At 44.4% G+C, this 13,177-nt stretch overlaps 1 protein-coding gene across 2 annotated transcripts in view; it reads right to left on the bottom strand.

Annotated features, from left to right (window-relative positions):
• The window catches only part of Dad (Daughters against dpp), a 64,653-nt gene extending 51,926 nt beyond the window's left edge, over window positions 1-12,727 (bottom strand). Inside the window, exons 1-2 of one of the 2 annotated variants that reach the window (XM_076910653.1) lie at window positions 11,432-12,727; window positions 10,748-11,368 (exon numbers count right to left, since the gene is read on the bottom strand). In XM_076910653.1, the coding sequence (XP_076766768.1) occupies window positions 10,748-11,368; window positions 11,432-11,693 (883 nt within the window). In that variant the 5' untranslated portion in view covers window positions 11,694-12,727. Of the gene's footprint in view, window positions 1-10,747 lie in introns of both variants that reach the window. The other variant, XM_076910651.1, reaches the window with a different exon arrangement.
• Between the last annotated feature and the right edge of the window lie 450 nt (window positions 12,728-13,177).

Genomic DNA, 13,177 nt, shown 5'->3' with positions numbered 1-13,177 from the left:
TGAGAAATTAGCATCCAGGATGTTATTGTGGAATGTAATAGTTTTGCATTATGATGTGATGCAGCATATCTATTGCTGCTTAGAAAAAAATGCAAAACTCATTTCAAAGAAATGAGAAAAAAAGAATGATTCTAATTTTGGATAGACTGTAAAAATTATTCGAAGCGCTATGCAACTTTCGAATTGGACCAAATTCTATCTTATTTGCATCTTTATGATCGCGAGATTTCAAATCAGTGCTATAAAATAAAAGAATTTCATATCATGAGAAGTGAAAGAAATCTTTTCATCAAAACTAAATAGTAACAATTTAATATTCGTTCAAAAGTCGCGTAACAGCGTTCCGTGGGCTGATAGCGGCGCCTACACACGAATCTTCCGTCGTGACTCTGACACAATCTTGACTAATAGCAAATATAATAACAAACATTTAGTCTCTGCTATTTATATTTTCCACGACTCATACGAATTCATGAAATACTTCACTGCGTTCTATAAATTTAAACACTTCATTCTCAAGTATCAATTTTTCCATCAATTTACTTGACGTAAATTATCCTGATGCTAATTCATCTCATTTCTCAATACGAAAAATCAACGATCGAGATACGAGATACTAATCATCTACTACGATTAACAGGATAAAAAGAATGGCGAGGATCCTAAGAACGACGTATCGCCATATTTATACTGACGGCAGAAGTTCCCTCCGCCCTCGCGGTTGTCGCGTAACATTCGAAAAACAAAGGGAGGTACTTCGCGTGGTACCAGACCGAGGCGACGTATCAATTAAAATTAAATTCCTGACTCAGCCGGTCCATTTGAAATTCTGCACCGTGCGCCGGCGCTCTCGCAGTTTGCCAAAACACGGTGACCTTGCTTGCCATTGCCTCGCGTTGCTCGGCCGCGCGAGGTATGAATGGCGGGTCGAAGCCGTGCGGCAACGACCGCTACGTCGAGAATCGCGAGACGCGCAGAAAAAAGCCGTACGATCCTCGCCACCGACGTTTGAAAATATTGAACTTAGAACGTGGAAAATGAGACTTGAAACGCGCGAGATAGAGCGTGCCGCGAGTACACTTCTGGTCCTTTGAAAGTGATAGAATACTCAGGTTTGGTAAACCTGAATGGTTTGGTAAACCTAGAATGGTTTGGTAAAGCCTTGAGCCGGTTTCTATTGTAAGTAGTTTTGTATGCACTCTTATTTGTGATTCTTTAAAGTTGCACTGCGATTTTTATAAGCTTATGTGTATCGTGTATGCGTATCGTGTAAGAGAGATGTTGAACAGAGTGGATTTTAGACCAACGATGGGTGTAACGATTAACTGGCAGTGGTAAGATTATATAAGAAATCTTGGTTGATCTTGAGAGCGTTCAAAGGAGTTTTTAAATTAGTTAGTAACTAGTTAATCGTGTATGAGAAAGACTTATGAATTCTAACGTAATATGATATAAGGTTACCGTTCAAGTAGTGGTAGGATGGGATTGAAATGACCTAGAGTTGGGTAGAATAAGGTTAAAAATGACGTAAAGTAGCATCTAAAATTACTATTCTGTTACTGTATTACATTTTGTGCGATCTGTAACGAAAAAGTACTAATATTTTCGTTTTCAGATTTGTGTACCATGTAGTAAAACAGCATTACTCGTATTTATTTGAGATATAACATTTGGAAATGAGAATTATTATATACTGGTATCCGAAGCTACAACGTGGAGGGTAAACAATTCGTATTTATCAATTCCTATTAACCCTGTAATTTATTTCAGTATTTTTTGCTGTAAAACGTTTATTCCCCTTTTTTTAATCGATCACGCAATACTAATGCAATGATGATTTATGCTGACAACCACTCGAGATCGTTTCACACTACGGCGCGCGCAAGAAAGAGAAAAAAAACCCAGAAAGTAACTACTATTTGCAAGACGTCGGCGAAAGTGAATTAAAGCGAATAAATTCCGGAGATGCGCGTACAGGAAATTAATTCTGATTTCGGCACGGAAATTTAATACAGTGCCAAAGTGTCAAAATTGTAGCCACATTTTCCCACTATTAATAGAGACTGTATTTCGTACAGTGAACGTGCATTAGCTTCTAAAATTGACACCGTTAATTTCCGAGCTCGTATTTAATGTACAATTTAAGCGATGACGAGGTACCTTTTGTTGCGCTTAAATATTTCCAGCTATATTTTATTAATTCAAACAACGTTCGAGTTGCACGTTCCTCGAACGACGAGACGAGATGGCCGTAAAAAACTCGAAAATAGAGCGATATCGTTTTGTTCCCTCGACGAAACGATTCACCGCTATACACATCTACGCCGCTCGAAAATATGCGAAAGCAAACAAATATGTAGATTGCACCCGTGCGATAATAAGGAGTGGAAACGGCGACGCCTAAGGAGGGAAAACGATTCGGGCCGTGGAATAAAGTTGCAACGATAAGGAACGTGGATACAAGTGCGACAATCTGCGTGGCGACACCGTCTGGCTGATGATAATCGATTTGTCGGTGTGAATTATTAACAGCGCCGCAATATTCGCATACTGTCGAATGCAAAAACAGATAAAAGACGACGGCAACCGTTTGTGTCTGCGGGTTGCGAAAACAAGGCGCCGCCGCGTACGCGATTCACCTTCGATAAATGTCGGCGAACACTGTAGCCGTGTATCCGACGGCTATAAAACGCTCGATGATTATGTTTACGATAGAAAATCGTATTCAAATCCGACGTATACATTCACTAAATACAAGCGGGCGACGCAAAAAACTTGTGGCCACCGAGCACCGATCCACGTGGCATTAATAAATAATTTAATTTCCTTGACGGAACCTGTTTCGTCGTCTCATCGCGGGCGTTTAAGCCACCTCCGTATGTGCCATCTCAAAATGAATATTCGGAGTTGAGTTAATGAAATGTCGAGTTGAAAAATTTCTCTACTTATCTGAATAATATTATACTGCACGTGCGCGTTTGAAAATGTAACGCATTGCACATTTTTTTTTTTTTTTAATAAAATAGTAAAAGAATTTAACATCGAATTAGAAAATATTAGTAAAACCATTTTTCCTTTCTGGCAGTATAAATCACGGGCAATCATTCGAACCTTATCATTCCGAGAAGCCTCCGTTTATCCGGAAAAAGAAAAACAACTGAGAAATCAATTATCTCAATTTTAAGACACATCTAACAATGGAATAATCTTTCGAAACTATCCCTGAAAACTATTTACCCACGAACGTGGCTTCGTTTATCTCGTGGAACAGCGAGCCTCCTCCATTTCCCAGACGCCTTTTCTAAGATTGCACAGCTCGGAGGAAAAACTTGAAGCGACTCCAAAAAGCTACAACAAGGTAGATAAATACAGTCGATAGCGTCTGCTGTTGTAAACTATCGATGTATTTTTAATCGACAGTTCCCTCTTTTGATCGTGGATACATGTATTCCGAGTACCAAAATACAGCGCCAATAATAGCGACTAACATCGTTGGAATTCGCTGAGAAATGTTTCATTCGTATATCGAAGAAAGCACCAAGAGATAGTATCCAATTATTTGATTAATAAAACGAAGAAGGAATCGAAGATATCTCCTCGAACAATCGAACCAGCGATCGTTATCGAGAAAGGTGAGAGTATACATCCATAAAACAGTCCGTAACCGTGGACATTTCTCCAGCTGTAAAAAGCATCGCAAGTCGATTCGGCGCGCGTGATCGTGTACGCGGCACTGGCCGGCGAACGCGGCCGAGAACCGCTCCGTTCGGCTCGATTCGGTTCGGTCAGCTCGTCGGCTAATGCCGACTGGCCTCGACAATTAGCTGGCGCCAGCAATGACACGTAGCGGCGCCGGGCTGCGTCCCTCTCGCCCCGTTCCGCGGCCCGCTCTTCACCCCACCCATTGGCATCATCTCCCGCCAGCGACGCTCGGCTGCCCCCGTCTCTCCCGCGGCAATACGCTCGACACGACCGCTCGACGGCCCCCTCGACCCCGCTGCCGATCGAAACCGCACATGTTCAACGGCGCCCCGTCCTCTCAGACCGCTTCTCCCCCTCGTTCCTCGCGTATCGTTCGGCTTGATCTTTCTTTTCCCTATCTCCTTCTCTCCCTCTTTCTCACCCCCTCGGCCGCCTTCCCCGTCCCGCTTTCCGTCTTTCTCTTCTCTTTCTTCTATGCATACTTCTCCGCGGCCTCTCTCGCCGGCTGCTCTCTTTCCTTCCTTTTTAGCAGGCCGCGGCTCGGCCAATATACGCTTTATTTTTAGATTCATTTCCTTCTGGCCATAACTTTGATTGTCCGCCGATTGGTACATATATACACGCATACGAAAACGCCGGCCGCTTCGCCGGCCGTTTTCTTTCTCTTCCACCTTCTACACGGGCCTGGGTATACACACTGGTCCGATAGGGCTCTTTCCTCGCGTTCCTTTCCACCCCGCTTTCGGGCTCCCCCTTTTATCTCTCTTTTCCATGCGTGCCACTCTCGGATCCTCGTTCGCCGCCACCGCCTCCTATACTCCTCTACCTCTCGCTCGATCTCTCTCCCGAGACGCGTCTGTATTCGGTCGTTCCACAGGCGACATTCTTCTCGCGTTATTTCTCATTCTCTTTTCCCGAACGCGTCGTCAACCTCCTCTGGGTATGCGCGCGCGCGCGCGCGTACGCGGTCGACAGAGAGAAAGAGAGAGAGAGAGAGAGGGCGCTGACGCGACCAGCCCGCCGCCTATTATTAAACGTGGAAATCTCTGCCCGTGGAATCCGAAGGATCTCGTTTATATTTTCCTATATTGGAGGATTTTCGTTTCCGCCAAATATCACCGGCGCTCGATCCACCGTCGCCTAGCCACGTTCCGTCGCGTCGCGAACACTCTGACGGTTATTAATAGGAAATTGAACGTGGCCGCGACGCGTCGCGACCCGACACGGTGTTTACTTTGCGCGGCGATTTTTCGCCGCTGACAATTACCGATGGATCGAACGCGATGCGTCCAACTATGACGAATCAGCGCCGCCGCGTATCGTTCACGTGACAACGCCACGCGCGTCTATCCGCGTCTTAAACGTAACGAAATTACCCTATCACTGCGAATTTTCTTCCCCGAGGCATTCTTTTCGTTGCGCTCTAGATCCGCGCACCAGGCTGTTCGCAGTACGCGGTCCGCTGCAAAAGCAATGCACGTCGGCGACAAATGCGCATCTAGTGGCTAGCCAATATTTCTTGCCGCTAGAGCAGGCTACTTGTGCTCCAGTTTCTTTCACAAGTGTCGTCTTTCACGATGTACTCGTCATCCGAACGCGAAGAAGAGGCGCTACTATTCCAAGCTTACAGGTTCTCATTTTAAAAGTATCCGTCGCGCGAAAGTGTTACGCATATTTAGAATCGATTTGATTAGCGATGGAAAAAAGTTTGTCTCGAAGGAAAGCACGAAAAATTCTCGGTTGTTAGCGGTGTTTATTCACGCTGATGTGGACAGACGCTTAAACTACCGCGTAGATAATATTGCCGCGAAACCACCTATTCAGTGCCACCGAGAATGCTCTGCGTCGGTTCTTAGCAGGCTTAGCCGTCGCTTAGATAATGTTGTGCGCCAAGATATTGGTTTACGAGTTTCCTCGCGGGCACTCGAGCAAGTAGAAGGTGGTCCCATAAAAACGATTAGAGTAATGCCCTCATGATCATTTAACCAATATCGTAGACGCGATTTATCGCCACCACCGCTGCTTCCATATCTCTTCTATTGCTTCACGCCTAAATGCCGCGACAATCTTTTAAGAGCAATTCGATTTTCCTGCTCTAGCGCCCCGTATATCAATATATATAGTGTACGTCGATTTCCTTCGGATAACTGACAAATAGATTTCTTATTTAATAAACACGACACTCGCTGGTTGTTATAAACACGTTTCGTGTTGTTATGAACTTTAAACCAATTTCAGACTCTTTTTATTCTGGCGTACGCGCACGCTGTGCGACATTAACGTGGCAAAACTAACATTTAGATCTCGTTAAGTATACCAACGCGTGAAAAGCTGTCCTATAAATGAATTAGAGTATCATATTAGAATATTATTAGCGGTCGCGAATTTTAATGTCTACAAATCGTTTCGCGTCTAATTAGTTTCATAAGAAAATACGTCAGCCGATATTTAATGGTAATCACACCGCGCGACACTTTAGAAACATGCAAGGATTAAGAAGCTATCTCTGTAATTAATTACTTTTCAAAGTACAATAACTTGTCAAGTGCAATAACAAAATCGATGTTATCATAGATTTTTGAACATCGCTCAAATTCGTATCACAAACCGATTAGAATAGAATCCCATTAGAAACGGAAATATTTCTATTAATCGCACCTCGTTATCGTATCTTTTACATCGTCTGGCTACAGACGACTTACGCTTAATGAGTTAATTTTGTAACAGACATTTAGAGTGCCCGATTTCTGCGCTCGATCCCGTCGTATCGATTCGAAACCGTATCGAACATTTATCCACCCCGACGTTCGAGGCAGGAGAAACGTGTCCGCGAATTAAACGATGGCCACATAAATAGCCAATTATTCCCCGTCACCGTTATTCTTTATCATTTAAACGTTTTGACTAGGCAGGTTATTAGCTTTTATCTATTTTGCCACAAAAGTTGAACAGCATTCACTTAAATGATCGTTAGAGTTACGTAAACCCGCGTTTCGCTGGCGCCTCTCACTCGCTGTCTCTCTTTCTCTCTCCCTCTCGCTTGCTCCATCTATCTGTCGATAGAGCGCAACAGTTTTTTGTGGTTTTAATTCGTGCCGCCAACGAGCAGACAGACGGTGCCACGGGACAGCGAATTTAATAAATTTCACGATTAAACGCAATACCGACTAATGACAACGGCTGCATAATAATTCCTTCGGTTTTATCGCGGAGGAATGCGCGAACCGAGGGTACGAATAAGGTCAGATAGATATCGCAGCACATCTTGCGACGATTCCTATCCAATGGTAATTCTGTAAGAGGATAATATTTCTATTCATCGATGTCTACGTAAAACCTAAACCTTTTTTCTTTCAATAAAATGAAGAAAAGAGAAGAAGAAACGACGTTGCGTGTCGTTGTACGCGTATACATTTCAATTTTTAGTTCTGTTAGAAATGAGGCTAGGAGGAGAATCTTTTTGCAAGAAATTTTAGAAACGCAATTACTAATCTTAACAAGCGATAAATGATTTCGCCAATTGGTAGAGTGTATCATAAATCTTGAGGAGAAAGTATGTACTTCGGATAGAATTAATGTTCCCGAGCAATGTTTAATTGGAAATACAATCGTATAACACAGACACTGAGACCTGTAAAAGGTCTATTTACGATGGGATAATAGATATTGCCCACACGCCACACAAGCATTCTATTTTCCGTCACGAACACATTGCCATCCATGTATCCGGGTAATACTATCGCTCACAATCATCAATTTCGATACTAAACCTGTCGACGATTCTGAAGCACCATTATTCACTCTTAAGAGACAATAACATCTACGCTCGAAATCTTCTACGTTGCTACTAATGCTTACTAGAGTGCAATTGAATTATACTTAGGCACCGATCGTCATCTCCCAGAATACCGAGTAATCTTAAAACCTTCAGCGCCTCGTGCAACCGTAGCGTCCATCGCGATCGTTAGACGTACGCAATCCGTTTCGTTATTTCGACTTGTCCAGTCGCGTCGAATAATTCCTGGCGGGTTCACCCTCAGCACCGACAACGGAAGCGTGAAGCCGCGCCTCATCGCCAATTCGCATAACGGAGCGAAACGGCCGCTTTATAAAAGTTTATTGCGTTTAACGCAAGTCATCCATCGCGCAAGCAATCGGGAACATTTACACGTACAGATATTGTTCGCTATTCCGTTCTCGTTCCATTAGTTGGGCGCGAATAGTTGATTCGAAAAGAGCGCAGCGCTCGAACGCGGCTCGCTCCGAGTTTATTCAGTCCACGAAAGCGTGCGCTGCTCACTTACTTAGGAACTCGAGCACCTGGACATCGGCTAATGCTCCCTGCTAGTGGCGATAAATTACGGTTTCACGGTGACCCCAGGCTGTGGGCTTGTTAGCGAGCTACGTGCCGCTGACGATTAGAATTTGCTTCGCAGCATGCTGTCGTTACAATACCGATCTTTCACGTCGTTCGACCGTGTTGCCCGGTCCCGAAGCGACGTTACAGCCGCGGTACCCTCGAACGAGAACAACCGCAGACTTAATCAACGATTCGAGAGGTACCATCGGTTAAGATGATCGTCGTGAATTTTAAGAATTCGTTCAGAAAACGGGCATGTATCGCACACCTTGCAAGTGTGAAACGCATGCGAAACGAAATTTTGTTATCCTATAACTTGAAACTTTCCTTAGACACTCCGTGGTCAAAATTTTGCTTCTTTGTAAAACGAGAATGTTGTAGCTGATTATAGTTTCTTATTCTAATGTGAGAATTAAGCAATAATCATTGTACTAAACGATATAGAACTAAATTCACACTTGATTAAGTTAAAACAAAAACTTCTGCCAATTCCTGTTAGAGAATACAAGTCCTGCTTTTTACGTCTATGAAAAGTTCAAGTAGGTTCAAAGAATAGTGAAAATACGCAGAGATGCTATCATGGCCATCGAAGCGAAAGATTGGAAGGGGTGGCAGACGCGCGACGAACCCCCGAACATTGCCCAACATTCATTCTGATCATCGTACAAGTGTTCGCGTTTGGAATCGCCAAGCTACTTCATTCGATTAACAATTTTATTCATTGATGACAATGTATGATATTGCGAGCTGCAATCAGAAGACAATAGTCTGCCATTGTCTCTCGTGGCTCTGCTGCTAATTTATTAGAATTCTATATTCACAACGTTCTTCGCGTGATAATCTGTACACACGTGGATGACTTCATAAATCTGTTATTCCTGGAATTTACGACGGTGACAGCTGATTTCTCGAGACGTCTTAACGACGCTTATAGTCAGCGTCGGCTATGGGTTGTCGTTTTTAATGGGGTATCCATGCATTTGTCAACGGTGACAAGTAGTGCGCCATTCTATGATTTCAACACGCAGTAAATGTGCTTTGTCGATTTGTCGCAGCCAATTGTTACATCGATTGTAAGTGAAAATGATTTTTGTAGCTAGCGAAACTTAAGATGACGTTAAGTTGAACGTTTAACATTTCTAATTTATATCGAGCACTCTACCCAGGATAAATATTATCGATTAAAGTTGGTGAAACTCTATGTTAATTTTAATGTTAACTTTTTCAATCACAATGAAGAACAATTACAAATGAAATATTTATATATGTATATAGATAGTATTTTAAATTTGAATATAATTGCCAAATAATAATAATGTTTTTGAATGTGTTTCATATTTTTCCCAGTTCAATTTGTGCGATTGTTATTTTTTTTTTTTTTTTTTTTGAATAGCTAAACGTTGATAAAAATTTGGATAATTCATAAGTAGTCAATTCTGGTTATCGTCTGATAGAAATGTGCCTAAATTATATTTCTGTATTACAAAATTGCCATTTCCACGGCAAGTGCGAATTCCATTCCGCATTCCGGTCTTAAATTTATCGAGCGATCAATGTCACGAACCCAATTGATGGCTAACTGAAATGGCAAAATGACAAAATGGACCACGACGTCTCACTTTACACGAATTTAATTCTCCTAATAAAATGTGTAAACTATAGCCAAACATTCGATTATAAGTTCATCTTCAGTTTTAACTCCTGTCCCCTTTCGATCCTCCGCATCCGGTGTTTGCCCTACCAATTAGTAAATAACTTTGGTGAGTTAGTGACTGGTAGCTTCGAAAAAGGTGAGTAAACGTCGAGATGCGAAACTCGTCAATCTCGAATTTAATTTGAACTACGTAATTATTGCAAGAGTCACAGTCACAGACATGACGATAGTTTGTAATCTGCTTGCAGAAGTTAAAACAAATGAAATCTATTAGCGAGTACTTTATTATTTCATCTCTATAATTAAGTTATCGACTTTCGAACTTATCAGAACTGTAAGGTCATCGCTATTTTTATTTACCAATGTTTACGAACTTGGAATAAGTGTAATATACGTCATATGTATTAAACGTACGAATACATTTTGTACGATATTTCTAGCATTAAAATTTCATTTCTACATAACCCTTTAGATAATTGCAATCAGTAGGGTGCAGAATTATAGTTTAATTCGACTATAATTTAAATATTTTTACTAACTACGAAACCTAGCATCTACTGCATATTATGTAGACAACATTACAAATATCGAATTGTAATCCAAACTCTAAAACACTGGAAGAGATTAATTGAAAAATGTAAGAAACCCTTCTAATTCAACGTCAAAAACATTATTACCAATTAAAGATTTATTATTATGTACACTACTATTACTAAAATAAAAAGACTGTCACGATCTCTCAACTTTTCGTATGCATAAGTACTGAAGAAAATCATGAATCAGTGCGATAAAAATAATTCAGTTTAAATACCGCGTACATATAATTATAGAACAATTGCTAAGAATTTATGGATATACACGTCCAACGAGTCCTTTCCAATTCCCCACACAACTCGCAAAGTCGTTGCTACTCAAAATGATTATCGCACGATAGGAGCAATCTCGTGCGATCACGGTCAGAGATTGTAAAGAAAGAAGAAGGATAAAAAAATAAATAAATAAAAGAAGAGACAAAAGAATGAATTGCTTACCGGGTTTGCAGAGCCGGCTCCAATGGTAAGGGTTGCAGCATATGTTTACGGGGTCTTTAGCGGAATGACAGACAGGAAGTCTCTTGAGTTCCGACGAGTGAGCAAGATCCGGCCATCGCCAGATCTGGCAGCAGAGCAGGTGAGGATCAATCGTCGCGTTGTCGGGCGAGCCACGGACAGGTGCTCTGCATCGGTCCGGTCTCATCGTCGATGCGCGCGAATCGTCCGATCCAGAGTTCTGATCCTCCTCGTTCTCCAACGACGAGGAACGGTGATGTCTACGATGATGCCGATGATAACAGTGGTAACGATAGTGATGGTAACGGTGATGACGATAACACTGTTGCTGTTGCTCGGGATCGTGCCCGTCCTCGGGTTGCTGGCGAGGCACGAGGACGCACGAACTGAGATCGGCACCAGAGCTCTCAACGGCGGTGAGTAACATCTCCAGTTGAGTTTCCTTGAGCGATTTGAGGAGCTCCTTGCACCTCATCAAACGAACGGGGTCCTCGTCATCGTCCTGGCTTTGATCACCGCCGCAACAACCTTGCTGTAATCTACCCGACGAGATACGGCTACCTCCTCCTCCACCACCACCACCACCTCCTCCTCCGCCGCCTCCTCCCCCTCCGCCTCCTCCTCCTGCTCCTCCACCACCACCTTCTCCACCTCCTCCACCACCACCGCTAATTCCTCCTCCTCCTCCCCCAATGCCACCTCCGCCGCCGGGTGCACCTCCTGACGACGCTCCACGCGCTCCTCTGGTTGTTTGGCCCGTTGTTGCCGTCACGTTGCTCGTTTCGTTGTCGATGCCGCTTGTGTTGTTTGCGCGATGAATACGTGACGAATCCTCTTGAGCTTCACACTCGGTTTCATGCTCTCCACGGACCTTGGCCTTTAGGAGACGTCTAGTGAGCGCCGTCCGTTTGCTCCAGAACATGAACATGAAACAGGATTTGCGGTAAGCGCATTTGGGGGCCAGTACTTTTCAACGTAGCCGCGCGGAAAATGAGAAATACTCGGAATCGGTGCCCGACGCGACACCGTCACACCACCGCGCGCTGGACGCCACTTCCCACCTCCCCCACGTTCACCGCCCCCTAATGCTCCTCTTCCTCCACAGCTTCCTCTACCTACGCCTTCTTTTCCTCCCTTTCTCGCTACCGAGCTACGTTCCCGTTCACGTTCCCGCACCCCGTTCGCCAACGTGATGACTGCGGCGAAAAAACCGAACAGGAGAACTATGTACAGCCCCGGTTATACACTGTCGAGAAAAAAAACAAACACCGCCGCTGTGCCGACGCACATACGGCCGAAGAAAATCACAGACGAAACGACACGGTCCCCGCCGACTTTCTGACAGGGGCCAGCACACGCGCGTATATTTATTTATGCTCTCCGCGTATCTCTTCGTACACTTTGGATGGATCACGCTTCCACGGAAATAGCGTGACAGTTCCCTGTAGCCCCGTTTCGCGTTCACGATCCTCGAGTCTCCGTCGGAGGCGTGAAACGAGCGGGCCGCTGGCTCTTCCCTTTCTTTCCCGAGAATAAGAATATTTTAAACCGGCGTTGGCGCGTGGCAAGCGACGGCCCGGTCCAAACTAGAAGAATATCAGGCTGTACCTTTACCGTGCCGCTCCTCGTGTCGATAACACTTTTTCGTACGCGCGCGATCGAGGTTGGACCGAATACCGTCCGCTGACCTTGAACTCTCATTTACCTATGCGCCGCTGTACACAGAAACTGGCCGACTGATTGGTTGACGCGAACAGCGTGCGCCCGCGCTCGCGCCGTTTGCATATACGCAACCACGAGCCAATTCGTCACGACGATCCCGATCAGCTGATACGCCTCCTCATCTCTCGCGACACTCTTCGAAACAATTCTCCGTTCCCGTTTGTTCCTCTGGCGAAACGTTCGCACATTCCCCCACGTTCCTCACGATTCGACGACACACCGACGCGGCACTGCGAAAAACGTGTCACGTTGCGAGAAAAAGCTGCTGCTGCTGCTGTCCGAAACGTGCCGTGGCCGTGGCGAAGGGAAAAGTACGCGATGATATCTCGAAGGGCGAGCGTGAACGTGTCTTATATGGCGCATTATATATGTACAAGTGAAAAGGCACGAAGGTTTCCCCGTTTCTGGTTGCCTCGCGGACGGTACGCGGACGTCAGCTTCGGTAGTCCGTGGACGTGTACGGTGCAACGGTCGCCAGCAGGGTTATGGATGCGCACTATTAGTATCACGATACACTTCTTATCCGTTTGATGTAGCAGCACGAATCGGTCGCGCGCGCACACGACGACACACCGGTTCTTGACTTTCCACGACGTTGTGTATCGACAGCGATGTGGCGCCTTAACCTCGCGACCCGGCGCACAACCACATACAACACACACGCGCGCGCGTTGAAAATACGTACATCGG

The sequence above is a fragment of the Xylocopa sonorina genome, chromosome 2 (assembly GCF_050948175.1).
Source record: "Xylocopa sonorina isolate GNS202 chromosome 2, iyXylSono1_principal, whole genome shotgun sequence".
Classification (NCBI taxonomy): domain Eukaryota; kingdom Metazoa; phylum Arthropoda; class Insecta; order Hymenoptera; family Apidae; genus Xylocopa; species Xylocopa sonorina.
Note: the sequence above shows the minus strand (reverse complement) of the source record. Positions and strands in the feature narration are given on the sequence as shown.